The following is a 25,609-nucleotide window of genomic DNA, read 5'->3' as shown; positions in this document are numbered from 1 at the left end:
ACCGATTGTATAGGGGCTGATTGGGCAGACTACCTATCTAAACATGATCAGAACACTATTACCTACAATTTTGTTAAAATAAATAAAGCTATAAACCACGTAATTAGGTGCACATAAGTACAGAATTTACAGTATTTATTGAAGTCTAGGCTACGAGCTAGATTGCTAGATTCGTGCCTGACCCAGCCTGGGGCATGAATTAATAATGATTCTATATACGAGTATAATTAACGAGATAGATATTAAATGATTAAAACATTATATTCGCTAACACATAAACCGATTAAGCAATTTGCATAGTAAATAGGCATTGCCTGAATGTAAGTGTACGATAGTACATGCGGTATAAGAATTTAAATAATAATCAGTCAAAATATAGCAAGTAGGTTAACTACTAATATATTGGGATAGGGTAGGGTTAAGTTATATACTCTTGCACGATTTAAAATTCTTTTACTCTTTAATCTATCCCTTATGAGATGAATATTCCGTTCTATAGTATTTATTTACCTGAAAAAAACCATACCTACATTAATTACGTTCCTTGTTACATTGAAACAATAACATGTGGCGCGTGTATTGTGTAATCTGTGTAAGTAATTGTTACAGCATCGCATCGCTAGGACGAGCCCGTCACGAGACTGTGTCAATTCGTTGTAATAAAAGCGTAAAAATGTGTCTGTACTTTAATTTTTTTTAAATAAAACAATACGATATAATGATAGCAATAGAGTCCACATTTGCAAACTAAATTATATTTGTATGTTTCTCTGCTTGCACACACCAATCTGCAAGCGTAATGGACTTAATGAGTTTTTGTTGTAGGTACTTCTAATAATCCTGAGCAACATAATATACAACGTGTAACAAAAAGGGGGCATACATATCAATTGCACGGTTTCTAGATAACATAACAAACGATACGGGAAGGGTTTTTAAACGCATGTTTTCATGGTACCAAGTTATTAATTTTTCAAATCGCGCCGCCGCGGGAATCAAAATTGGGTAGACAGGTACTAGGCGATCAGATTGACAGAAGAAATGTTCCGTAGTATTCGCGAGTGATCCCTGTAGTGTTGTGACATGTTTGTATGAATAGAAATCAAGAACCATGCGATATCAAGTATTTTGGTACAATATTTTTTTAAACGTATTTTAAGCTGAAACTTCGTGTAGAGATTCTATTCAACCTGTATTCATCAGTGCTTCTTGATGTATATGGGTATTTTGTTACACGCTGTAGAGTATCACTTAACCAACTTCGCTCTTCACTTTTCTACGCGGACTAAGTTGCGAACAAGAAAAAAATATTAACTAAAATATTTGTATTAGTCCTTGTTTTCTAATATTTTCGTACCTTCAATAATCAAAACAACATGGAATGATCTTGACATGAGACATTCATAATGGAACGACACCCATGCATGTTTGTTGATCGACCAATTGAAATAAATAGGACATCATGGTTAAGGCGATTGTGACATGTGTTACTCAATGTTTATGTAATCGAACATTAAATGATAAACAATTTATTGCATTGCATGAGGGGTATATGGTACTCATTATGAAATTAGAAAATTTTGCCTCGTTGGTCGAGGGGTCGCAACTCGCAAGTGCGACTGCTGGACAAGAGGTCACAGTTTGTACTCCCGGGAAATATATTACTTGGCTTCTTTCTCTACCTACCTGTCTGTTCTTTAAAATAATAAAGCCACAAATCAATAACTCTCTTAACTTATATTAATTCGACCAAAACCAAACTCTAAGTACACCATGTCCCACTGCTAGTCTATTTAGAATAAGACTATTGTTTACTTATACATTAAAATTTAATAAAAAAAAACATATGACGAACAATAGTACGGAAGACAATTACGATATTCTGCAGACAAAAGGGATGATTATTTAGTTAAAATAAAATAGATTTTAATTTCCAATGTACCAACGTCATGCATAGTTACATAATTATAATTAACTAGCAAACCTGGCAAACTCCGTTTCGCCACCAATGGTTTTCCCGTTTTCTTACTTTTCTCTTGAAGTTTTTTCGAATTTTCTTTGCTATAAACCTTGCGAAGCCCGAGATCTTCCCAACGAATGCAAAACTGTGGAAATCGGTTCGTGCGTTCTTGAGTTATAGCGTCAGGAAGGAAAACCCGACTTATTTTTATATAATAGAAATAATTACACGTAAGATTGCTTCCTTTGCGGTGGTGTGACTAAAAAATACATTGTTATATTCTTTACTACAGATAACTATGAAGGAAGAAACACAATAATTTTAATACTAAATATGTCACAGCACGTTAAATGACTAACTAAGTACAACTCCTTTGTGTTAACCATTTAAGGCAACAAAAAATATTCAGTTACATGATTAGATTGCTATTATTATTGTAATAGACTATTATTAACTATTTTATTGTCGAGTTAATTTGCCAAAGCGACATTTGCGAAATAATTTGATGTGTGCCCTTCCGTGATCTGCATGCTTACTTTATTATAGTACACGATGACTCGACTCGTTTGCGTTTCTGTAGTTTAATATTTGTATATCTTAAAAAACAAGTATTTTTATGGAACAGGGCGACAAAGGAATAGACTGATCACCTGATGGTAAGCAATCGCCGCCGCCCATGGATGAAACCACAGGATGAAACATCAGAGGCGTTACAAGAGCGTTACCGGCCGGCCTTTCGGGGGTTATGAATTTAAGGGTTGTTGGGGAATCGGGGATTAGGAAGATTGGAAAGAGGGTAATTGGGCCTCCGGTAATCTCACTCACACGACGAAACACAACGCAAGTTGTTTCACGTCGGTTTTCTGTGAGGCCGTGGTATCACTCCGATCGAGCCGGCCCATTCGTGCCAAAGCATGGCACACTTGAATTCTACATTTGGGAATGGGAGGAGAATTAGGCTGTCAGCTTCCTGAAATTGACAAGAACACCCAATAACTTGAAAATTCTAACGAAGTATCTTTTCTACTTTTCCAGACGTCTCGCGAAATCCCACGGTGCTGGCGCCATCCGTATGGACGCTACATCGGCTTTCTCCGCTCGCGCGGCCGAGCGGCTGGGCTACAAGAAAGTCTACTCCGTGCTGTACAAGGACCTGCCTGATGCACCACAACCCAAAGCGCCACATTTTGCTGCCTGCGTCTTTATCAAGCCGCTGTAAGGTAGGACACGATACGAGTACGATTTTTTTAGACCGTAGATAGGGATGAGTCTTTACTGGGTTTTCATACCCCTACTATTCGTAGTGCCGATTCATGGTGCTTATATAACTTAAAGGTGACTGACTGACATAGTGATCTAACAACACACTGGACGGCTCGGGCTGAAATTTCGCATCGGTAGGCAGACGTTACAATGTAGGCATCCGCTAAGAAAGGATTTTTTTATTCCACGCGGACGAAGTCGCAGTCATGTCTCCATGTCTCTGTATATCTGGCAGTAAGCACCATCGTACCTACCAGGTTGGACCAAACCTGAAAAAAGAGATCTTGATCAAATTATTACTTTTTCTTAGAGAATATACCTACGTAGTAACACTTTTGTATGTAAATCTAAGCGACATTAAAAACGAATTTTCTTTCCACAGAATAATTATCACAACAAGAAGATGAATATCAAAGAACAAAATCAGCTCTATCTACTGCACATTTAACAGCACGAATATAAAATTATTGCAGTAGAAAGCACAATACATAGTATAGGAACTATTTTGTATTATGTTTATGTAATTATGTACCTATATTATGTACCTGGAAAAGATAGAAGTATGGAGACAGCTCGGATTAAACAAAGAAAAGTATACTTGAAAAAAGAATTATATATATAAATATTTGCATGTTATTAATAAATATAATTTGCTTATTATAAACAGGCATCGCAGTTACTCCCATTCCATAATTTAAATAGATTTATTCAGCGGTGCCTAGTTAAATGTAATAGCAATGCGTATCTTTGAAAGTGATTGATCTAATATTTTTAGCAGGCTCTCTCGTTATGTAGCTTAGGTATGTATTTGTAGTTCCTTGTAATTAGTATTAATTAATGTAATGTTATTGAATATTGATTGATTTATGCACTTATAATTCCAAAAAGAGTTAAATAAAATAGACGCTGGACGTTTAGTATTTGCAAAATTGGATTTACCTAATGAAGTGTAGTTACGTAGTGATTTTAATAACATCTCACATAAAGTATTCGATGAAAAAAGTTATAAATGTATTGTGAAATAAATAGTTTCTAAGGTTAAACCTGTTACTATCCATACAAACCAATGTTTATGTTTAATGTAATGTTCTTTCTCGAAATTCTAATGAAATGTATCTAAATCAGTTTATTGTGATGTAGTTTGTAAATATATTATTTTGTCTCAATAAATTAAATAATAATTTTTAATCAGTTTTGTGTCCTTATTTTAGTGAACGTACCTACCTATTTAACCACACACAGACATCCTTCCCAGGTGGTTTATATAGGACCCTTTTCCTCATCACAATTTCATATCACAAAGACGTCAATTACCTACCGTAATTTATTTAAATGATCCTTTAATAAATTTTACTTGAAAAGCTTAGGCCATGAAAATGTTGAATTTTTGTTTTATAACTTTTCAAAGAGGATGGAATTTAATAGCAAAGTAGGTATCCGTCTTATTGTTCAGTCTTATTGCTTGTTGCAAACCACATCGCCACCTTGATTATTTCATCCGAAGAACTCATACCTCACTCGTTTTCCTACTCATGTCACTCGTGTCATTATTTGACATTTGACACATAAGGTATTTATTTACAACAAAATTAACACATTTATTTTTATATTAAAATCAATAAGTATATAGCTACTAAAATAGGAATATTCACAATTTCCTCTATCCTTTTCTTAAGAGAAGAAAACCACCCTGTTTCTGCTCCTGCTTTTTGCCGGAGCCCTGGTACACTCGACAGGTAGGCCGCAGCTCCGGATCGGGCATTAGCCCTACTGGGCCCCATCTGTGGTGGTCTGAGGACTCTTTGTTCTCCTATCCTAACTTACTTATAGCTATGGTATTACTACGTGTTTGTAAACGTGTCGTTCATGATGAATTTACAAGAAAAATCAGCAACATAATTCCATGTAGAGCAGCATTTAATTTGACGAAAATGAACAAGATTCAATGGCCAGAACTAGTAAGTTACAAAGCACACATAAAAATATTACGTCCAAAATGTTAGATAGTTTTCTTCTCTTATAAGATCAATTTACATTTAGAGCCAGAAAGAAGATACGAGAAGGCACCTCAGTATGAAAAAAGAAACTAAATTCCACGTCCGAAAAATAAAATCAGAGGATAAAGAATGCGTGATTGATTTTCTAAGGAAGTAAGATATAAAGTTTGAATCAATATGTGATTTCATAAATTAATTGCTTACCTAGGTATGTCCACAACAGAACGCCGCAATCCAATGACTTCTCTCACCTCACCAAAGGCGAGAGACGTGATTTTCCCTTGTTTTCCCTTCTCAAAAATAAAATCGCCTCATGAGGATTGCTACTGGAGTCTAAGCCAATGGGATTAATGGGAAGATAAATTCTCAGTCAACGCCGGTGCCGACTGGAAACTGACCCCACTTTAGTTTCGCTGCACATTGCTTTCACCATCGTGAAGAATAAAATGATAAAGGAAGTTATCCGGTTCGTTATTAGAAGTACTATGATGATGGAACTAAAGTTGAATTTTCCGCCGAAGGAGGCGACTAGGAATTAATCTTCTTGAAATTTCTGCCCAAATATAGAATCAAATTGGTTAACTACCTATTAGTAGTTGGAAAATATTTAGGTAACTACTAGTTTTCTTTTCTAGATATTTCTTACGTGACGAGCCAATGTCCCAAGCAGTGAAACTTATAAACGGTCCAAATGATCGATGTATGGAAGCTGAGAAAAGTGTAGCCAGTGCTATTGATGAAGGATTCTCAGTAACCGCTGTTGATGAAAACGAAGAGCTAGTGGGAGTCGTTATCAATGCGGCAATGCATAAAAATGTAAGCATTAATTAAAGACGGGCTGTTAATGCTCCAATACTATGGCTTTTTTGGGCTACAAGGTGCCAAATATATAGTAAGGTTCTGATCAAAGTTCTGATTAAGTTTCAAGTTGATTTGAGTTTTGAAACATTTTCGAAAGATTCAACCGATTGTAGCATGTCCATCAAAATAATTTACTTACATTTCTACACAGGACTGCAGTGACTATAAACAAGCAGTAGAGAAATGTGCAAATCCCAAATTCAGACGCATTCTTACCGTTCTAATGCATATGCGAGAAAAATCCCGACTTTGGGAAAAAGTGCCAAGTAGTTGTGGTATGGTAATGGATCTTACGATGGCATCTGTACACCCGAATTGGAGAAAAAGACACGTCATGGAAATACTGGCCAGGGAATCAGAGTAAGAATTAAATTTTAGGTTTAAAGTAGCTACAATGCTTCTTCCTAATTGGTCTTTTTGGCGTAATAGGTACGTTAAGATCCTTTTCTGAACAATTTACTTTATGGTGTAAATAGCTTGATAGATAAAGGATAAACGATAGATTTTTTTTTTTGTCTTTTTTAGAACAATTGCAAAAGACGTTGGTGCATGTGCAATACGCATGGACGCGACGTCGTTTTACTCAGGGCGCGCAGCTGAACGATTGGGGTACAAGAACATATACTCAATCAAATACGCTGACTTGCCAGATGCACCACAACCTGAACCGCCCCACCTCGAAGCTAGGGTTTACATGAAACTATTACAAGGTAATCTTATATTAGGTGGTCCCCTTTCGCTTCCGTCTGTCTGTACGAACGGGATAAATAAAAAAATGGACAGATTTTTGTATTATTAGCTATGTGTAATTTTTAAGGAAGGTTTAGACGCAGTATAGATAATATCCATGTGGCTACACATCAAAAGTGACAGATGACAGAAGTCGCACATAGATGATCGACGATCAAATCCACGGATGACGTCATAAATACTACATTGCATATAATTATGAAGTTTACATGCGAATAAACACGAACAAGAGTTGGACAAAAAGCCCGTTAGGCGTCCGTCACCTCGCCTGATCGGAGGATCCTCCGTTCCCTAAATGTATACAGCTACTCTGATTTAGAGCACGCAATCGAAAAAGTGTTTGACTTTTTGTTAATTTTCAGATGCTGTAAAATGTTAAACATCTATTGAAGACGTTCGACCTAGACCTGAATAAATGCTGCTTTATTTTATACAAAGTGGCTATCAATCGAACTCAATAATACTTTGACTAACATAGTAACCTACTATGACTTAAATTTATGAAAACACTTTGTGAAGAATTTTTACAACGACATAGTGAGAAGTTTTGTTTTGTATGTATTAATATACATTTTTGTTCATTGTATTAAAGAAACATACAATAAAACAAGTATATTATAGAATTTCATTTATAAATCTCCCTCAACTGTTTACCAGCGTAGTACAGTACAGTAGTTAAATAAAGTGTTGTACAAACTAATTAGTGGAACATGTTATGACTAATTAACGTAACATTACCAATTATTATTAAACAACAACAGTTTTCGTTGAAGGTTATTTTAACACGTTGAACGCCGTGGTGGTCACCGGTATCCGACGTTAGCGAATGATTTGCCTTCAACAGTTTTCTAGTCTTGGCAGTCAAAGACGAATTAGTAAAGTAAAACAAATGACGATTTAGGATAAGGTACGATGCGGTATTCTTCCTGGATTAAAATTCTAATAGGTAAGTACTTTATAAACAAAAATATATAAAAAAGTAAAGTAAAACAATGTAGTAAGTCACATAGAAGAACATATATATGTTCTACTCTGTAAAGGATCTACCTCACTGAAACGCGACGTGAAACAACGTTTGCGATGTTTCGTTGTAAGTGAGGTTACTGGACGCCCAATTACCTCCCTTCCCAATTCCCGATTGCCCAATAACCTATAAATTCCTAACCCCCAATATGCCGGCAACGCACTTGTAACGCCTCTGGTGTTTCGGGTGTCCATGGGTGGCAGCTTTGCTTATTATCATCCGTCTGCTCGGTTTACCTAGCGCCTTATATCTACTTCAAAAAATGTCTACCTCTTGTAACCAAATTTACTACTAGAAAGCTAACTGGGACTGGTCGTTAGTCAACCACAAATGTTATGATAGATAAGTTATATTGTTATACCACTGAGTAACTTGAAACGAAATTACTTACAACCATTTGTATATTGTCGCCCAAGTACACTTAGTTATTTTAGAGCAGTGGTTACCAGATGTATGATATAAAAAATATGCGAGGAACGGCATATGGCACACATGCTTAGACAGTAGACACAGATAGACAGTAGAATGAAGACCAGACTGTACATTTTAGAATTTCTGTCTTGTATAAGTACATACCAAAATGCGTTGTGGTGTGCTTCTTTTCAAAATATTACCTAAATATATAGCCCCAAAAGAAGCTCTCAAGACGCTGAAGACTGCTAACAAATGGAAGTGCATCGTGAGAACAACCCACGAAACCAAATGAAATCCATTTTAGTTAAACGCGACCATTCTGTCAAGAATACACACCATAGGAAGAGGTTCTTCAGTTCTTCTTAAAAGCCACCTACCAAGTACCAGGTAGGTAAGTGATGTCGAGTTTGAATTTTTAGTATTTGGCGACAGCTCATGGTCATGCTTCAGAGGACACTTGTAAAGACTTGTAGTAGCAAACAACTCTATGACAACTGAATAAACATGCTTTACATTTATGTAAGTGTCAATCAAGTCTTAAGAATCTAGATGAAAAGCAAAAGTGATAATGGAATACCACGTACGAGGCACGATGTCCAAAATCTTAACATAACAATAGAACAGGCCGAAGACCGAAACATCCTAAAACCGCTCTTATGTCATTAACATAAAGGTTACAAATACCGGTCACAATTGTATTCAAATCTCGCCGCGCACGCGACGATTAGTAAATAAACCGACTTGAGATGCCAATGCTTCGGTCACCGCGACCCATCCCCACTACTAAGATTCTAGTTAAGGCTCATATCTTCACTTTAAATCTCCATCTATTATTTAAAAAAGAAAAAATATTACGTTTGTTCATGTTGAATAGACTCGAAAAACGGGACGAATTAGGACAATTTATACCATTGGAAAGCTTAACTTAAGGAAGATGCTTTTTTATTCTCATATTCTCATACTTAGAACCTACACGAGAGACGCGTCATGAGAATCAACTTATGATATACTTAATGTAGTAAGGCGCAAAAGGTGGATAATAAGCTCATAAAATGTGTTTATAGTGAAATAAGCCAATTCAATAATATCAATATGTCTCCATGGTTTTGAAACCTTACTTCACGCTAATAAGCATAAAAATATAATAGTATAAATATGCAATACTTAGGACTTGTTGCACGTCTAGATAGCCTCTATGTATCAGATAACTTTGAATTAACGTAGTTTGTATGCATTATCTGTCACACAACTTTATCGGGTACACACTTATATGAAGGTAGTGAGACAGGCGCTTACCTACTTTAATTCTTACATTAAACTCCATGTCAAACATAAACCCGCATGAAAATGCCAAGCATTTCCCGAAACGAATTCATATAATTATATAAATTGACTGATTGGAATCAAAAAATAATTTATATAAGTAGTTATCGGATTAAATGACGTCACACAGCTACCTAACTACAATATGTAGGTACAATACATACGATAAGATAAACAAACATACCGCTGTATTCGCCTTAAATATAGTATTTTTATCTTTCACCGTTAATATGTAAATGCGTGCTCACAACCGTTCAAAACATTATCTAGTTGCGCGCAGGCCGCACGCTACAACGATTTATTTATATTGTATTATAATTAATAATTTAATAATAATTGTATTATATAATAATATTTATATGAATAATTTATTATCACAGTAATAGTATATGTGGTTATACGTTCTTGATATCTGACTGACATTGAAGAGTGCAGTGAACTTGTGTTTTCGATTGCTTTACTGAATAACTTGGAGTTGTTTATAGGTAAGACACAGATAGAGCTTAAGTTACCATACCTATGTTTACTATTTGAATATTTTATTTATGATGGTTCAGCTTGATTGAACTGCGTTTTAATTACATCAATAATAAAACATAAATTTCAACTCAAGACAAGAGCGTATTTGTTTTTAAAACATGCACCTGTGACTCCTCTGGTGTTGTCCATGGGCGGCGCTGATCACTTACTATCAGGTGACCCGTCTGCTCGTTTACCCCTATTTCATAAAAAACTTAATCTAGTGTTTTATATGTAACAATAATAGATATCAAACAGATCATTACATGACCTATGTCAAGAACTATAAAATGGTACACATTTTACTACACTTAAGTATTTAGAGTATTTCTTTGTTATAACATCAGTGCTATTTTTGGTGTTTGTTGGATAATATTTGCTATCAGTTATTCTTAAAACGTGTTTATTTAATCAGATTGATGCGTCTGTCTGATATACCACTTTATCTGCTTAGATACAGACATCCAATTTCGTCAAACATTACTTATCTAAGTACTAAGATGTATGTACGATTTAAGATATAATCACTATAAAAATAAGATAGATACTTAGTATCTAAATATGATGGTATCTACTCAAGTGATCGATGTAAATACTTAGGTAACCTAGCAATAAGCTTCGATATTGTACTATAGAAGTGTACATAATGTTTAATGCATGGGATGACAATATATTCTAATTTTATTTGAAGAATAGTTATGGTTACATAAATACCCTTAAACCTCCAACGAATCTCTAAGAATATTGAGCCGGTTGAGTTCATGCATTAAAGTCCTTGGACGTCCTTATACATAAACTTAACCCAGTACCTAAGTAGTTACCGAGTTTTTTATTTGAATATAATAAATAGATGCCATATTTGCTCTCAAAATAAGTTTAAAGCAATGTATAGTATACACAGTTGCTCGGCAAGGTAGCTATTTATTTATTTTTTGTCAACAAAACCGCTAAAGTTATAAACAAGGATGACATCACCGAAAGCATAAAAAACAAACCGGAACAAAGAGGAGGTACTTTATCATTATTCACAATATGTTACGTTATGACTTATACATATATGTTACGGTAAATCTGATTAATTGAAAATTATTAATAATTTTACTAAATTATTAATAATAATCATATGTTTTGGTAAATGTGATTAATGTATCGAAATTTATTACTTTTAGTAGTAATTATTAATAATTCACGACACATATTGGTGAAAGTAATAAAATAAATATAAACCCAATGGTTTTTGACCACCAGGTATTTATTTATAATATTAAACACCGTCTAATGATTATATTAATTAGAGATCACACAAACAAGGTTACTTGTACTTGCTTACGGACATGGGAGTTTCGGTAGGTTCCTGTTTCTGATTAAGCGGGAGGAAACGCCCGGGTGTCATCACTGCGATGACCGCCCGGAGGACACGGTGGAGCACACAGTGGCGGTGTGCCCTACATGGGCTGAACATTGCCGTGTCCTCAGGGATGTGGTCGGTGACGACGACCTCTCGCGCCCGGCATTGGTTCAGGCTATGGTACGAAGCGAGGGGGACTGGGATGCCGTCTCCTCCTTTTGCGAAGCAGTCATGATTGCTAAGGAGGAAGCGGGACGCGTGAGAGAACGAACCAAAACTAACGATAAAATTCTTTTAAAAATCAAATCTAAAATCAAACTTATGCAAGAAAGTCCTTCGTGGTGCATAAAATGTAACAAAAATATAATTAAACAATTATTGTTTCATTAACAAAATCAACACGAATCCTAAAAGCAATCATCAACAACCATATTTGATTTGCCTGTAAATCTTCTGTAGCACCTATAAATGCAACAAATTAAAATTTTAAAAGTATTATCATAGAATTCAACAAATATTTGTTGTGCAAGTACAATATATTGCCGTTTAAATTGAAATAAAAATAACATCTTGGCCATTTATTACATTTGTCACTACTGGGGTAAAATTATTAATAATAACCGACAAATGTGATTAATTTATCACTTTTACCTCGAGTTTCGGTAATTATTAATAATCATTGATAATTATTAATAATATTCAATTATTCACTCTTACCGTAACATATACATAGGTAGATGTGAACCTATTTATAACTGTTAAGTTACCTACTCCTATGTATGCTTTGTGAGTCGGTAAGGCGTGAGTATGAAAGAGTTAAAGTTGTCAAATAAATTCAAGTGACCTATCCTAACATTTTATTATCTGATAAATATACTAAAGTAAATTGTAACCCTCAGACATTTTGGCACTGATTAGCACATAGGTGACACATCTATGTGAAAATAAAATAGGTATGTTCCCAACAAATCAGTAAATAAAACCTCATGGTTCATATTTAGTCCAGTCATTTGGTAGATAAAAAGGGGGTTACCTGGAATGTTTTCCGGGAGTTTTGAAAATTGGTGAATTTATAGAATTGGGTATGCTCTTTTCGAATTTCAACTTTGCCACCTCGTACACCCGCCGCTCGCGCCGCCATATTGAAAAAATGGCGCCTAAAAACGGTTTTTTATTAATATCTCCGTTCCGACGCATTTTACGAAAAAATATTTATCTACAAAATTAAACTAGAAAAAATTTCCTACTATTTATGTATTGATAACTTTTTCATAAAATCAATAGTTTTTGGCGTACGAGCGCCGCAAAGTATTATTAGTCCATTCAAATTAGGATTTCACCTCGGAATTTGAGATACCCAGCTGTAATTTTGTATATACTTGTATATTGACTGCCTGAAACTTGTCTCAAAACCTACATATGATAGGGTGTAAGCAACTATTAAATTTTAAGGTCCAAAGGTCCCAAAAACGTTTTTTGCGCTTTTTTGGAAATATCTCATTTCCTATGGGTTTTTGGTATTTGCATTTAATACCAATATTGTAGAATACAAAATTCTCTACAACTTTTGTCTAAACTTTTTTTTATACGGTGCACCGTTTCCGAGATAGAGGGGGGAGAGCGCGCGGTCACTGCACCTCTTAAAAAATTTTTTTTTCGTCTAACCTATCCGTGATGATTGTCTATGGATAGGCCATTAAAAATACGTCATGGTTCCTAAAACCATTTTTCGTCAAAATCAATTGTTTGAAAGATAGACACTTCCAAAGTGGAAAAATGAGGTCTATCGAATGTGTCCTGCCCTCTAACTTTTAAAATAAGTGAGTAAGAAAACTAAAAAAAATATATGCTGTAGATTTTAATGGAAACTTTCAAAGAAAATTGGTTTCAACGAGATATCATAATTAGTTTTTAAGAATTGATACATTTAAAAAAAACACATTGTTTGTACACGTGGTGGTGCAGATGAATAATACTTTGCGGCGCTCGTACGCCAAAAACTATTGATTTTATGAAAAAGTTATCAATACATAAATTGTAGGAAATTTTTTCTAGTTTAATTTTGTAGATAAATATTTTTTCGTAAAATGCGTCGGAACAGAGATATTAATAAAAAACCGTTTACAAACAATGTATGTTGTACAAACAGGTTAGTTTCGGTAGGTTCCTGTTTCTGATGTTATATGTGTTATGTTATATGTTCCACCGTGTCCTCCGGGCGGTCTTCGCAGTGATGACACCCGGGCGTTTCCTCCCGCCCAATCAAAAACAGGATCCTACCGAAATTCCTGTGTCCGGTAAGCACCTGCGTCAGACGGTAGGTGAGGACGCCATGGCGCCTCTCTAGCCACTCCTCAAACAGGGGACTTACCTCTGCAATGACAGCGAGCCCAGCCCTCGGTTGCGACAGTCGTTGCTACACAACACACATTTTTTGTACACGTGGTGGTGCAGATAAATAATACTTTGCGGCGCTCGTACGCCAAAAACTATTCATTTTATGAAAAAGTTATCAATACATAAATTGTAGGATTTTTTTCTAGTTTCATTTTGTAGATAAATATTTTTTCGTAAAACGCGTCGGAACGGAGATATTAATAAAAAACCGTTTTTAGGCGCCATTTTTTCAATATGGCGGCGCGAGCGGCGGTTGTACGAGGTGGCAAAGTTGAAATTCGAAAAGAGCATACCCAAATCTATAAATTCACCAATTTTCAAAACTCCCGGAAAACTTTCCAGGTAAAACTACCAAATGACTGGACTAATTTCAATATTGTTCTATCTAGGTGCGTAGATTCTCGGTGGATCAAATTGAGTGTATAATTTTACAGTACCTACGTAATTTTTAATCTAGTTGGTTTCACAGCCGCACGACAATTGACTAGATGTCATAAAATATAATATTTAAGTACTACGTACATAGGTTTAACATTTTGCTTTAACAATATAATTAAAGATGTTATCAAAATTGCTTCCAGGGTCCAGAGAGACAATGGCTGACCAAGATTACGTAATACAACCAGTTCAACCTGGAGACACGGAGGAATGTCTTGAGTTACTGAGGAAGTAAGTCTGAAAACCTGAGATACTTCATATAAAAAATCCTTTTCATATAAAAATGATAAAGATCTGTCTGAGAACAGTGTTTAGAATCTCATTAGTAGCATTATTAACAAAATGTTGTAGGAAATTGAACAACTGACTGAAAGCAGTCAAAGCCCTTCAGAAAGAATATTTATCACAAGAACCCCAGTCAGTCTAGTCATCACACACAAAATTCATCTTGGAAAACACTATCTACCGAACCTCAAAACTGCCGTTAAAATTTAAAAATCCCCCATAAAAACACTGATGTCTAAATACGCATCTATTTGTAGGACATTTTTCATCGACGAGCCTATGAACCATGCGGTGGGACTATGCAGTGACGGTAACTGTGCAGATCTTGAAGAATACTCCGCACACTACCTACACGAAAACGGATGGTCATTCAAAGCAGTCGACAAGAATGGCAAAATTGTCGGCGTCATGGTCAGCGGATTGAGTCCTTTGAAACCAGTAAGTTCACACTATTGTAGTAAAACAGTGGTATTCCCTAAGGCGAACTAAGCAAGTGCCTAGGCCAGATTACAGATGGGTAAAAAGAATTAGGGGCGCCTCAAAGGTTCCTGCCTACGGTGTTCAAAGTCAAAGTCAAATCATATATTCCAATTAAACCATAAATAGGTACTTTTGAAATGTCAACAAATAAATAATAGTATGTTATTCTGTCCGTCAGTGAAGCTAAGTGCTCGTACTGAAGTGTACGTTCGAATGGAGAAGAACGAGCAAGACCAAATTCTCTGGAATCCACCATTACAGAAAAATAAAGTACCTAATGTGTTTTTGGTTATGTGAAACTACCAGCTTAAGTTTGTTAGTTAGAAACAGGTACATGGCGTTTTTAACTATTTCCAGAAAGATGATGGCAGCGACTACGTGACCCAGGCTCAACAGTGCAAAGACCCGAAATTCGCAAAGATTCTATACGTGTTAGCACAAAGAGAGGAAGGTGCCAAACTTTGGGAGAAGTTCCCCGATTTGGACGAGGTGCTGGACGTGAAACTTGCGGCCACAGACCCCAACTGGAGGAAACGAGGCATCATGAACAATCTGTTAGCTGCTACAGAGTAAGTTTTGTGTACCTACATTCTAAATATTGTTTCAGTATCTCTCATTATATTCCCAAAATGTTTGTGTTAAGGCAACAATGGTTTACTCACGGACACACGGATTATCGATAATGGATCAGTCAATAGGAATACGTTAGAATGAAACGTGAATAAATGAAACCTGTCAATAGCATACGACAATGGCCAAACAAACCATCCATAATGTCCACTAATCAATAGATATTTCCCCCGATTACTCGGTCACTCAACATAGGAAACTGGCTGTGTCGAAATAGGACAAGTACGGACAGCCGTCAACATTACTGTCCTTTCAAATTGTTCTATTTGCATGATAATACCTTATTATGTCCTCATGTTAGTTGTCACTCCCAACATAATAAGATTCGCTTCAGATTTAAACTTTTGGGCAGTTCCGATGTTCTATTGTTCTGTACCTGTACTATGAGTTTGAAGCAATAATATTTGTCAATAGTCGCTAGCATAATTTTTTTGTATGGCAAATACCCACAATAAAATTACGTCGTCGTTAGCTACTATCGACAAATACTATTGCTTCAAACATGGTAGAGGTACTGAAGAGAATAACATACACTTGACTGGAGATGGGCCACTTTAAGTTGTCGTGTGATATGATTGTGACTTATTGATAAGAATCAACATAATGTTTTTCACAGCACGTATACGGAAAAGGGTCCGTAATCAGCCTTTTGGTGCGGCAGTATAACCAATATTGATCTCAAAGATACCAAAGTACCTTATCTACACGGTGTTATGTCTTCCGAGATTGATAAATAACATATATCTTTACAGGAAGCTGGCCAAGGAACGTGGTATCAAAGTACTGCGCATGGACACATCGAGTGCCTTCTCAGCAATGTCGGCGGAGAAACTTGGCTTCACTTGCATGTACTACGCTCCCTACACTGAGATCAAAATGGACGGCAAGCCGCTTATAGTCCCCGAACCACCTCACGTACACGACAAAGTTTATACCAAAGTCCTATTATAAAGTTCCAAAAATTGTTTTCTATTTAACCTGTATTAGCTATATTATGTAATACTAGCGTCTGCCAAGGGCTTCACTCGCGTTCCTGTGTGATAAAAAGAGTCATTCAAGTCAGCTCATACCCTGTGTGTATACCAAAATTCATCAAAATCCGTTAAGTTTCAGGTGTGATTGACGGACATAAACATCCAATGAAACAAACTTTCACATTTATAATATTAGTGTGATTGTAGTATTGGTTTGCACGAACAGAACTAATCGTATTAAACTTCTTAAGATAAGTTATTGAGCTGTCACAATCTTACCTAAAATAAGTACTTATATTATAACTATTTCTTATACTATAACTACTATTGTTAAATAAATTATGTTACCTACCTTTTCTTTTATTTCATTCACAATACAATAATACCATGTATGATATGCATATCCACTTATAACTTATGCACCTAGTTTTGCGATAGCGATACTTGATAAATGGGTAGATTGTAAAGATTACTCACCTTATTTTCATACTAATTAACATGCAATTGCAATAACAAAACGTTATTAGTAAAAATATTTCGGTCACTCTTTTCTTATTATATTACATCAGCGCCCTCTAGTAACGCATAAACTGTAATGTCAACTACGCAATGCCACACATCGAGGGCCAATCAAAGTCAAACTCAAAATTATTTATTTGAAATAGACCGGATAGGCATTTTTGAACGTCAAAGCAAATGTTACAATATTAAAAAAACAAAAAGTATGTCTGTCATTATTGGTAGCTAAAAATTACGTCTGGTACGTATTAAAAATACTCAGTGTGTGGCACTGCGCAACGCATTCTAGACACCTACTTAGATAGCGTTGCAGAATGTGCATGGATATGCAACGTGCATAGATATAGCCGTTATGCATAATAATCAAATTGACATCGAATCTAATCGAACTACAAATAAAAACAAAAAAAATATATGTAAAAATGTATATAATATTCGACTTTACGTTACAGTAATCTACAAATTGCTTACAGGACCAATTTAACTTAGTTTTAAAACAAAAGTTTCAGCTACCAACGAAGATTTTACGTAGCAAACCTGTAAGATGACACACCCAGTTATGTAGGTAAGTTCCAAGATACTAGGTATTGTAAAATAGTTCATAATATTATGTATATTGAGTTTATAATAATGATGACATAAGTTTTTTGATGAAGTTTTGCATTTGTGAATCGTTTTTCGTTGAATACGACCAATCTTCTGCGCGTTTCGCCTTTTCCGTCAATCCTAATTCCGTGAGCAAAGCCTCCGACGAATTTCTGCAAAGTTGTTGTAGAATAGAAACTAGTATTTAACTTTGTTGTATGAACATCTTTATTTGTTCGTCAACTTTAGTCGGGAACATGGAACACCATCGGCTTTTTTAAGGTTTCAATCTCAGTTTGCTCTCACTTTTTCAAAGTTTGCATAGTACGATTGCCATTTTCATCATCACCATTTCTTATTGAATTTTGAATTCACTCATTTCTACAGTGTCGGAATACAAGGGTAAAAGTTTAATTAAATACCTATTTAATACTGTAAGGGTCAATTTTATGGGGGCATATTCAAACCGCATCGAAACTAAAATCCATCAATATCTCATAAACGCGCGCATTCGTGCGTAGTTGCGCGTATTTTTTTAATGTCCAAAGTAATGTGTGCATTACGCTGTGGAAATTTAAGTCGAATTTGGTATGACAATAATTGGATTCACGCTTAGATGCGCCTCGTCAAAGGAATACTGACAAAAACTGGCAAGATACTGTCTTTATTTCAAAAAATATATTACGATATCTACAATATGGACAACAAATTAATATTATGTACACAGATTTACAAAGGGAGGTAGATCGATCAATATCTATACAGGTACATTTGTAAAAAAGTCAAAAGATTTACAAAACATATAACAACTTTTACTCTATATTTACATAATGTACACTGTACATAACTATTACCTATGTACTAATATAATTTAATGTATATAAAATCTCTGTACTTTTATAATGGTTCCAGTTAGCATTCAAGGCGTTTAAAGTGATTTAAAAAATAATGAATATTATTTTGAAATTACTATTAGAAATAAAAAGTTATTGTATGTTTTGATATAAAGTCTACCCATAACTAAATGCATCGTTTGTCTGACTCAAACAGTTAAGCAAAAGGATTTATTCTCCATAGAAAATTTTATAGAAGATACTACAAAAAAGATGGACCAGCCACTCAACACCTTAAAACGACAACAGGAACAAAATCAATCACACAAATAAATAACGACAAACTAATTCAAACTACACAATAATGCATTATTGAGTCATTACTCGACTTCTGAAGTCGCGTCAATTACTGTAAAAACTACTATTGTTCTACAAAAATTTTTCTACATAGAAATGAAAATATTCACTTCTTTTCGTTCGCCAGAGCCTGTCCTAATGACGCTGTAGCGACTGTCGGGTTCGCCGCTGCCACGATCTTGTCAAGTAGTAGACGAGTCTGCAACTGAAAATACAAAGAAAAGAGATATTTATGGATGTGTATTTTCGCCAATTTGTATCTACATTTTTAGGGATTAGTCAAAGTCAAAGTCAAATCATTTATATCAATTTAACCATATACTTAGGTACTTTTGAAACGTCAACAAAGAAAGAAATAAACTATATGTAATCTGTCAGTCCGTCCGTCAGTGAAACTATGTGCTCGTCCCAAAGTGTAGCTTCAAATGCGGAACGAGCAAGAAACTCCATTCGTTAAGTTAGAGTGGCAAAGGCTACAGGGCAGATTGATAACCAGAGAGGGTTACAACTGCTTTGCCTGCTTTGCTTTAGATGGCGCTGATGTAATTTATGGTTTGAACCAAATTTACCTATGCGTAGCAACGAAATATCGTCCAAATATAAAGTGCTTTTTATTCCAATTGTTTCGAAAACGCTTTCGGATTTGCGCGACGCAAAGCCGTAGAAAGTGTTAGTAATACCATGAATGATGCATTTTGCGGTTAACCAAACTGCGTAACAAAATAACCATCATCATCATCATCATCAGCCGAGAGACGTCCACTGCTGAACAAAGGCCTCCCCCTTGGTCCTCCACGTAGAACGACAAGTCGCCACCTGCATCCACTGGCTCCCCGCCACAAATAACCATACAGTCAATGAATTACCTCATTTCCATTTGTCTGAGCTGCAGCCCGGACTTTGTCCAATTCTTCTGCAAGACGTTGAGACTTCTCTTGAGCTTGTTTACGCTGTGCTATGTATAAATTTCTGAAAATATACAATGATACTTATAGCTTCTTACTTATCAATATAAGGAAATATAGGAAAATAAGATATTTGTAATTTCTTTGCCAGGAGTAAACAAGTACTAAACTTTTTCTTAGGATTGATTTCAGATTGATTACCATGGATAACCGAAATTTGAGTTAACAAGAGTTACCGAAATTCTAGGCTACAGTAGGTCCATAGTCTACATCTGTGCCTATCTGGGGGCACGGTAGTGCCCCCGCCAAGACGAGCCAAGCGAAGCGCAAGCGCAAGGGCACTACCTACCTTTTCTCGAAGCGCTTCGTCGTATTTTTGAACCTTCATAACTTGAGTTTGGGTTATACCAGATAAACAAAATTTTCAGGATATAATGTCAGTGGTAGACTTAATAAACCTCTAAAGTTTCAATTGCATAGCTCTTATACTTTAGATTTTATTGATATCTAAAATACCCCGATTTCGTCACTCACTCACTCACTCACTCACTCACTCACTGATGATCAACAAAATTCTTAAGGTACTTCCTGAAGTCCTAGAAAACTGAAATTTGGTATGTAAGCTAGTATTAGTACCCAAACAACAAAAAAATCCTAAAACTTGGAACTTTTACCCCCCAACCCCTTAAACTAGGGGGTGAAAGTTTGTTCGAGACTTCCGCAACTTTTGACGCTAGAGGTCTGAATGCGGCCGCGGAGGGTAAAAATCTGAAATAGGGAAACTTAATTCGCTATTTCCTGCTTGAGATCTGAAAATTATACACAAGTACATAGAACACAAACTTTTCATCAAATCAAAACATTATCCTACCCATAAGTACTTAGATATGAATAATATTACTACACTTCACTTCGGTAAGTGTTTATTAATCAACCTATACTTTTGAACATAAGCATCGTAAGTATAGTATGCGCCAACGCCCGCCGCCTGCCCCCTCGTCCCCGCGCAGTAGCTAAAAATAATCGGCCCGTCAGCGAGCGCGGCACCCGAACGCGGGCAGACGCGCGAGGGCAGACGTCGTTGACGGTTGTCTCGTTGAATGAAAAGTTTTCGGAATATTTCGGTGATTTAAAAGTTTGCTATCGCGGAGAAAAAAACCATTTGCCTAATATTTAATTGTTAGTAGTTTAGTAGGTAAAGGTTTAGATACTAGTGTTTTAATTTTCATTGATAAAAAGTATTAGGATTACGTTTGCAATTTTCTTATAAATTTAGTAGTTGAATTTGTCGCTCATTTTATCTTTCTACTAGCTTTTGCCCGCGACTTCGTTCGCGTGGAATAGTGACTTCTGGCAAATTTTTGGTTTTAACCACATAGTTCCCGATCTCGCGGGATCTCTTCAAAAATGAGATGTGGAAGATATTCCAGGGAACTCTTCAAAAATCAACATAATGAGCTCTGCGTTTGAATTTAATAGATGTATACTCACTTAGGGCATTGAAAAATAGTTTAAAAACGGACTTAAACTAACTTAAAACTAAAGAAAGCTACGAATTACGAATTTATAACAATTAAAAAAGAAACTATATTACAACCTATCCTCTATGCTAAATATAATAACCAAGCTTAAAGTAAATAATTTAAAAGAAACGACTTAAATCTAATCTAATTAATTTATAAATTAGACTTACAATTTTATTAAAAAAACTAACTACAGTAACTACTAATAATCGATATCAAACTAAACCTACGTTAAATAGTTTAACCAAAAAAACAGGAAAACCCAACAAATAAACTTATTAATTGACAAATACAACGAAACCAATTTAGAATATACGAAACAGCAGGACCACTACAGACAAATAATCATACGACTGATAATACACTTTTTCTACGATAGTACCGAAGCGCTCGGCCGATACCCAACCAAATGAATGTAACGAAACCATAGCGCGATCTATTTCGATCCCAACGCCATCTATCGAGGATAAAGACAACTTGGATTATTTATTTATACTCCGTTCGGGCATTTTCTTTGTACTAAAAGTTTAATTATATTGATATTATTTTTTTCATACCTTTTTACTATTTATTTACTTTTTTTCGATGAATTAAAACAATAACATGAACCGAAGTCGTGTAACGATCGACATAGAATTATCTATACTCCGTTAGAGCATTTTCTTTGTACTAAATGTTTTATTATATTGATATTATTTTTTTCATACCTTTTTACTATTTATTTACTTTTTTCGATGAATTAAAACAATAACATGAACCGAAGTCGTGTAACGATCGACATAGAATTATCTATACTCCGTTAGAGCATTTTCTTTGTACTAAATGTTTTATTATATTGATATTATTTTTTTCATATCTTTTTACTATTTATTTACTTTTTTTCGATAAATTAAAACAATAACATGAACCGAAGTCGTGTAACGATCGACATAGAATTATTTATAAATAATTTATTTCTTATTTTTATTTTTTGATTTTTGAAATAAAAATATATCTATGTCCTTTCTAAGGTTCCAAACTATATCTGTACCAAATTTCAACCAAATCCGTCAAATAGTTGCGGAGATTAATGGTATAAGCATAGAATGTTCGACGTGATTCTTTAATTTGACATAACTTTTTTATTTATGAACCGATTGACATGAAACAAACACTAAATGTAAATTTAAGCATCCCACAATATATTCGTGAAAACCGCATCCAACTCGGATCAGCCGTTTCTGAGATTAGCGCGCACAGACGAACAGACAAACAGACAAACAGACAAACAGACAAAAAAAAAGTTAATTACATTTTTGGGTTCGACATCGACATAACAATAACCCCTGCTATTTTTTTTATTTTTATTTTCAATGTACAGACAGCACTTTTCTACGATTTTATTATATGTATAGATCATAAGCAACCTACAAAAAGAAATGAAATCCCACAAAAACATTTCATGTTAAATGTTGGCAAGACGAGACCATATAGCTCGCACTGTCAAAAAGTAATCAAATCCCGTGTAGAGCCAAGTTTCTAACCCTATACTTTTGAACTGGCGAGTTGGCCGCACGGAAAGAGTTTAGAAGATAGAATAGATTTTTAAGCTCAAGCCCATATGACGAATAGCAAAAAGTCCGTGCGGCCGACTCGCCAGTTCAAAAGTATAGGGTTAGAAACTTGGCTCTACACGGGATTTGATTACTTTTTGACAGTGCGAGCTATATGGTCTCGTCTTGGGAACATTTAACATGAAATGTTTTTGTGGGATTACATGTGCCCATAAATCTGCTATAAGCTTCCTCACGGTGACCATAAAGAAACTGAACTTATCAAACTAAAGAGCAAAAGTGAGGGAAATGTATGCATGGGACTATGTTATGTAAGTTGAGAGAAAAGATGTAATTTTATATACATCTAGTAAGTAAATAATAATGGTAGAGTTACGCAAGGTGCGGTAATAACTATCGTGTAAACTAGGTCGAAAGAAGCGACAATATGACTTGTTTGAAACAGTTAAATGAGTACATAGTGATATGAAGTGTGCTCCAAATACATAAATACATATAAATGTTTTCAACAGCATGTCATTCATTCAATTACTTAAATACTAGGGATATTGAATGTAAACATGCTTCTACATAACTAAGTAATATTTTCCTACAATACAGTAGAAATATAGCAGTTATATCCCAGTTACATATTTGGTATTATACCCAATAGTCAGTCCAACAGTCACACATTGCTCATAGAAATACTTTAAAACAATCACAAACAGAAATATTAAGAAACTTACCTTATTACAAACACTTGCAGGAAAACTCCAATCAGGGCCACCCCAGTACACATAGCAATGATGACATAGTTTGGTAATTTCTTTATGCCAGCCACGCCATAGAAATTATTATTTGTGTTTTCATTCGTAGTTCTGTTAGACGTCCTTGCATGGGATTCATAGTAGTAGCTGTACTGTGGGTTCCTCCGTATACTGAAACAGATAGAAAAATATTTGTTGATAATTTCATAGGTTTTCAACACATTTGTATTTAAGCCGCATAATGGGAAGCCTTCTTCATTGCTGCTCTATGAGACTCAATAGAAAAGACATTATGTTTTACTCATATTTACGTTTTGTGGAACGTAAATATAAGTAAAGATACAAGGGTTAACCATAATTTTTATTTAAAAAATAAAGTCCGAGAACAGGTTATATTGGGCACCCGTTTAAATAGCATCCAAGCAAATGGCAGTGGTGATGTTCCACTTACGGCACCACCACATAGGTATTTTTCATGGATGCGCTTGAGTGCCGGGTGCCCAATGTGATATACCTCTCCGAGACAACTCAACCAAATTTATTAAAAATAATTAATGATAAATTCTTACTTGTGTGCTACATGTGATCTGTACACATAAGAGGACCCAGTAGTTTCTATCTCTATCATGTTGTCATAGTGCGCACGACTTGTTGGTTTCCCAAGCACATTGTACGCCTCCACAATACGCACAAACTTTTCCTGTGCCCTTACATCTTTGTTTTTATCAGGATGGAACTGGAAAAATATATTTACAAATGTAACATCACTTAAAATTAGATAGGTAATATCATGCTTTAAATGCCCGATGGGAATCACAGGGGTGCGGAAAATGGAATATAACACCTAGTTATTTTTGTCCATTTTCCATATAATAGCAGGTAAGCCTAAAGCCTATAGCCATACAAAGGCTGCAACTCCACCATACAGAAATTTTCTTAGAAAACTGAGTAATTAACAATCACTATGTTAGTTCTTTTCTGGAGATGGATATTGCAAAATTGACTATTAAATTCACCATAATTTTGTACATTGGTAATGCATAATCTACATTGGTAAGTGTCATAAGTAATAGATAGATCTGATAAACTGATGAACATAACATATTTTACTCCTACAGCCTGTCAAAATTTTACTAAAGATTATTTCCATTTAGACTATATTAGGTTATTTAATTTAACATAAAATAATTGGTTAAGGAAATATTTACATTGTTCCAAGTTTGGGCACATATGGGATATTAATATAGATAGAAATGCTACTCTTTCGATATTGCGTAAATATGTGAAAGAACAAAGGAGAACGACTTACATAAAAAGTATCACATTCTACTAAAGAATTAACTTACTTCTTTGCTCATTTGTATGAACGCTTCTTTGATTTCTTTATCGGAGCAATTTTTTCGTAAATTGAGGACTTCATAATGATTTTTTCTGCTTAAACTGAAAATAAATGACGCATAAAAATAATATGTGATTTATTTTGGAGTGACTGACTGTGATGATTTTTGTTTTTTACCTGTAGCACCTCAGAAAAGCCTTTACTGTTTTGATGTCATAAAATCGTTTCAAAAAAAACATAACGATTTACCCGATAAAATTTATCTAATAATATTTTGAAAGTTGTTCATGTTATTATCTTGCAATTTCCATTTTGTTCCCGACCTTGACGTTAGATGGAAATGTTATTGTCAAAATCAAAATTGACATTATTAAGTAAGTACTACCATAATGAAAAAAAAACAAATATTACTGTGGATTATTTTAACTAAAATAAATACTTTTTACGTTAAATTTAATGAAATGATTTAATAAAAAAATATTTTTCACGTATTGTTATAAATTCCAGACGATCAATAAATTTTATAAATTCAAACGTGTAAAATTATACACGAATCATTTTTGCTATCAAAATTATACTTTTAAAT

The 25,609-nt window shown here is 34.9% G+C and overlaps 3 protein-coding genes across 5 annotated transcripts in view; 2 read left to right on the top strand and 1 right to left on the bottom strand.

Moving 5' to 3' along the window:
- Window positions 1-4,414, top strand: part of LOC118267609 (arylalkylamine N-acetyltransferase 1) — a 55,963-nt gene extending 51,549 nt beyond the window's left edge. For 2 of the 3 annotated variants that reach the window (XM_050694042.1, XM_050694040.1), the window contains exons 5-6: window positions 2,996-3,180; window positions 3,606-4,414. In XM_050694042.1, the coding sequence (XP_050549999.1) occupies window positions 2,996-3,179 (184 nt within the window). In that variant the 3' untranslated portion in view covers window position 3,180; window positions 3,606-4,414. Of the gene's footprint in view, window positions 1-2,995 lie in introns of all 3 variants that reach the window. The other variant, XM_050694041.1, reaches the window with a different exon arrangement.
- Window positions 4,415-4,995: 581 nt separating this feature from the next.
- On the top strand, window positions 4,996-17,014 carry LOC118267879 (uncharacterized). The gene is made up of 11 exons (XM_050694484.1): window positions 4,996-5,181; window positions 5,264-5,373; window positions 5,856-6,036; window positions 6,233-6,441; window positions 6,607-6,791; window positions 7,194-7,198; window positions 13,579-13,756; window positions 14,438-14,525; window positions 14,837-15,017; window positions 15,417-15,628; window positions 16,442-17,014. The coding sequence occupies exons 1-11, from the start codon at window positions 5,056-5,058 to the stop codon at window positions 16,638-16,640; spliced, it is 1,674 nt and encodes a 557-aa protein (XP_050550441.1). The 5' UTR covers window positions 4,996-5,055; the 3' UTR covers window positions 16,641-17,014.
- A 579-nt stretch (window positions 17,015-17,593) lies between these two features.
- LOC118267798 (dnaJ-like protein 60) lies at window positions 17,594-25,374 on the bottom strand. Its single transcript, XM_035581991.2, has 7 exons — window positions 25,201-25,374; window positions 25,031-25,124; window positions 24,254-24,420; window positions 23,664-23,855; window positions 19,824-19,926; window positions 19,068-19,162; window positions 17,594-17,940 (listed from the first exon to the last, which is right to left on the bottom strand). The coding sequence occupies exons 1-7, from the start codon at window positions 25,260-25,262 to the stop codon at window positions 17,805-17,807; spliced, it is 849 nt and encodes a 282-aa protein (XP_035437884.1). The 5' UTR covers window positions 25,263-25,374; the 3' UTR covers window positions 17,594-17,804.
- Between the last annotated feature and the right edge of the window lie 235 nt (window positions 25,375-25,609).

The sequence above is a fragment of the Spodoptera frugiperda genome, chromosome 6, assembly GCF_023101765.2.
Source record: "Spodoptera frugiperda isolate SF20-4 chromosome 6, AGI-APGP_CSIRO_Sfru_2.0, whole genome shotgun sequence".
In the NCBI taxonomy this organism is placed as follows: domain Eukaryota; kingdom Metazoa; phylum Arthropoda; class Insecta; order Lepidoptera; family Noctuidae; genus Spodoptera; species Spodoptera frugiperda.
The sequence above is the reverse complement of the archived record's forward strand: the minus strand, read 5'-3'. Positions and strand labels throughout refer to the sequence as shown.

Bases quoted from the DNA above. Each gene is read 5' to 3' on its own strand.
- LOC118267879 (XM_050694484.1), top strand. From the start codon at position 5,056: ATGGTATTACTACGTGTTTGTAAACGTGTCGTTCATGATGAATTTACA. The intron at 14,526-14,836 runs GTAAGTCTGAAA...ATCTATTTGTAG, and splicing joins TGTCTTGAGTTACTGAGGAA to GACATTTTTCATCGACGAGC. The intron at 15,018-15,416 runs GTAAGTTCACAC...AACTATTTCCAG, and splicing joins GATTGAGTCCTTTGAAACCA to AAAGATGATGGCAGCGACTA.
- LOC118267798 (XM_035581991.2), bottom strand. From the start codon at position 25,262: ATGTTTTTTTTGAAACGATTTTATGACATCAAAACAGTAAAGGCTTTT. The intron at 25,125-25,200 runs GTAAAAAACAAA...ATTTATTTTCAG, and splicing joins GCTTTTCTGAGGTGCTACAG to TTTAAGCAGAAAAAATCATT. The intron at 17,941-19,067 runs GTGAATATTTTC...ACAACTTTGCAG, and splicing joins GCTCTGGCGAACGAAAAGAA to AAATTCGTCGGAGGCTTTGC.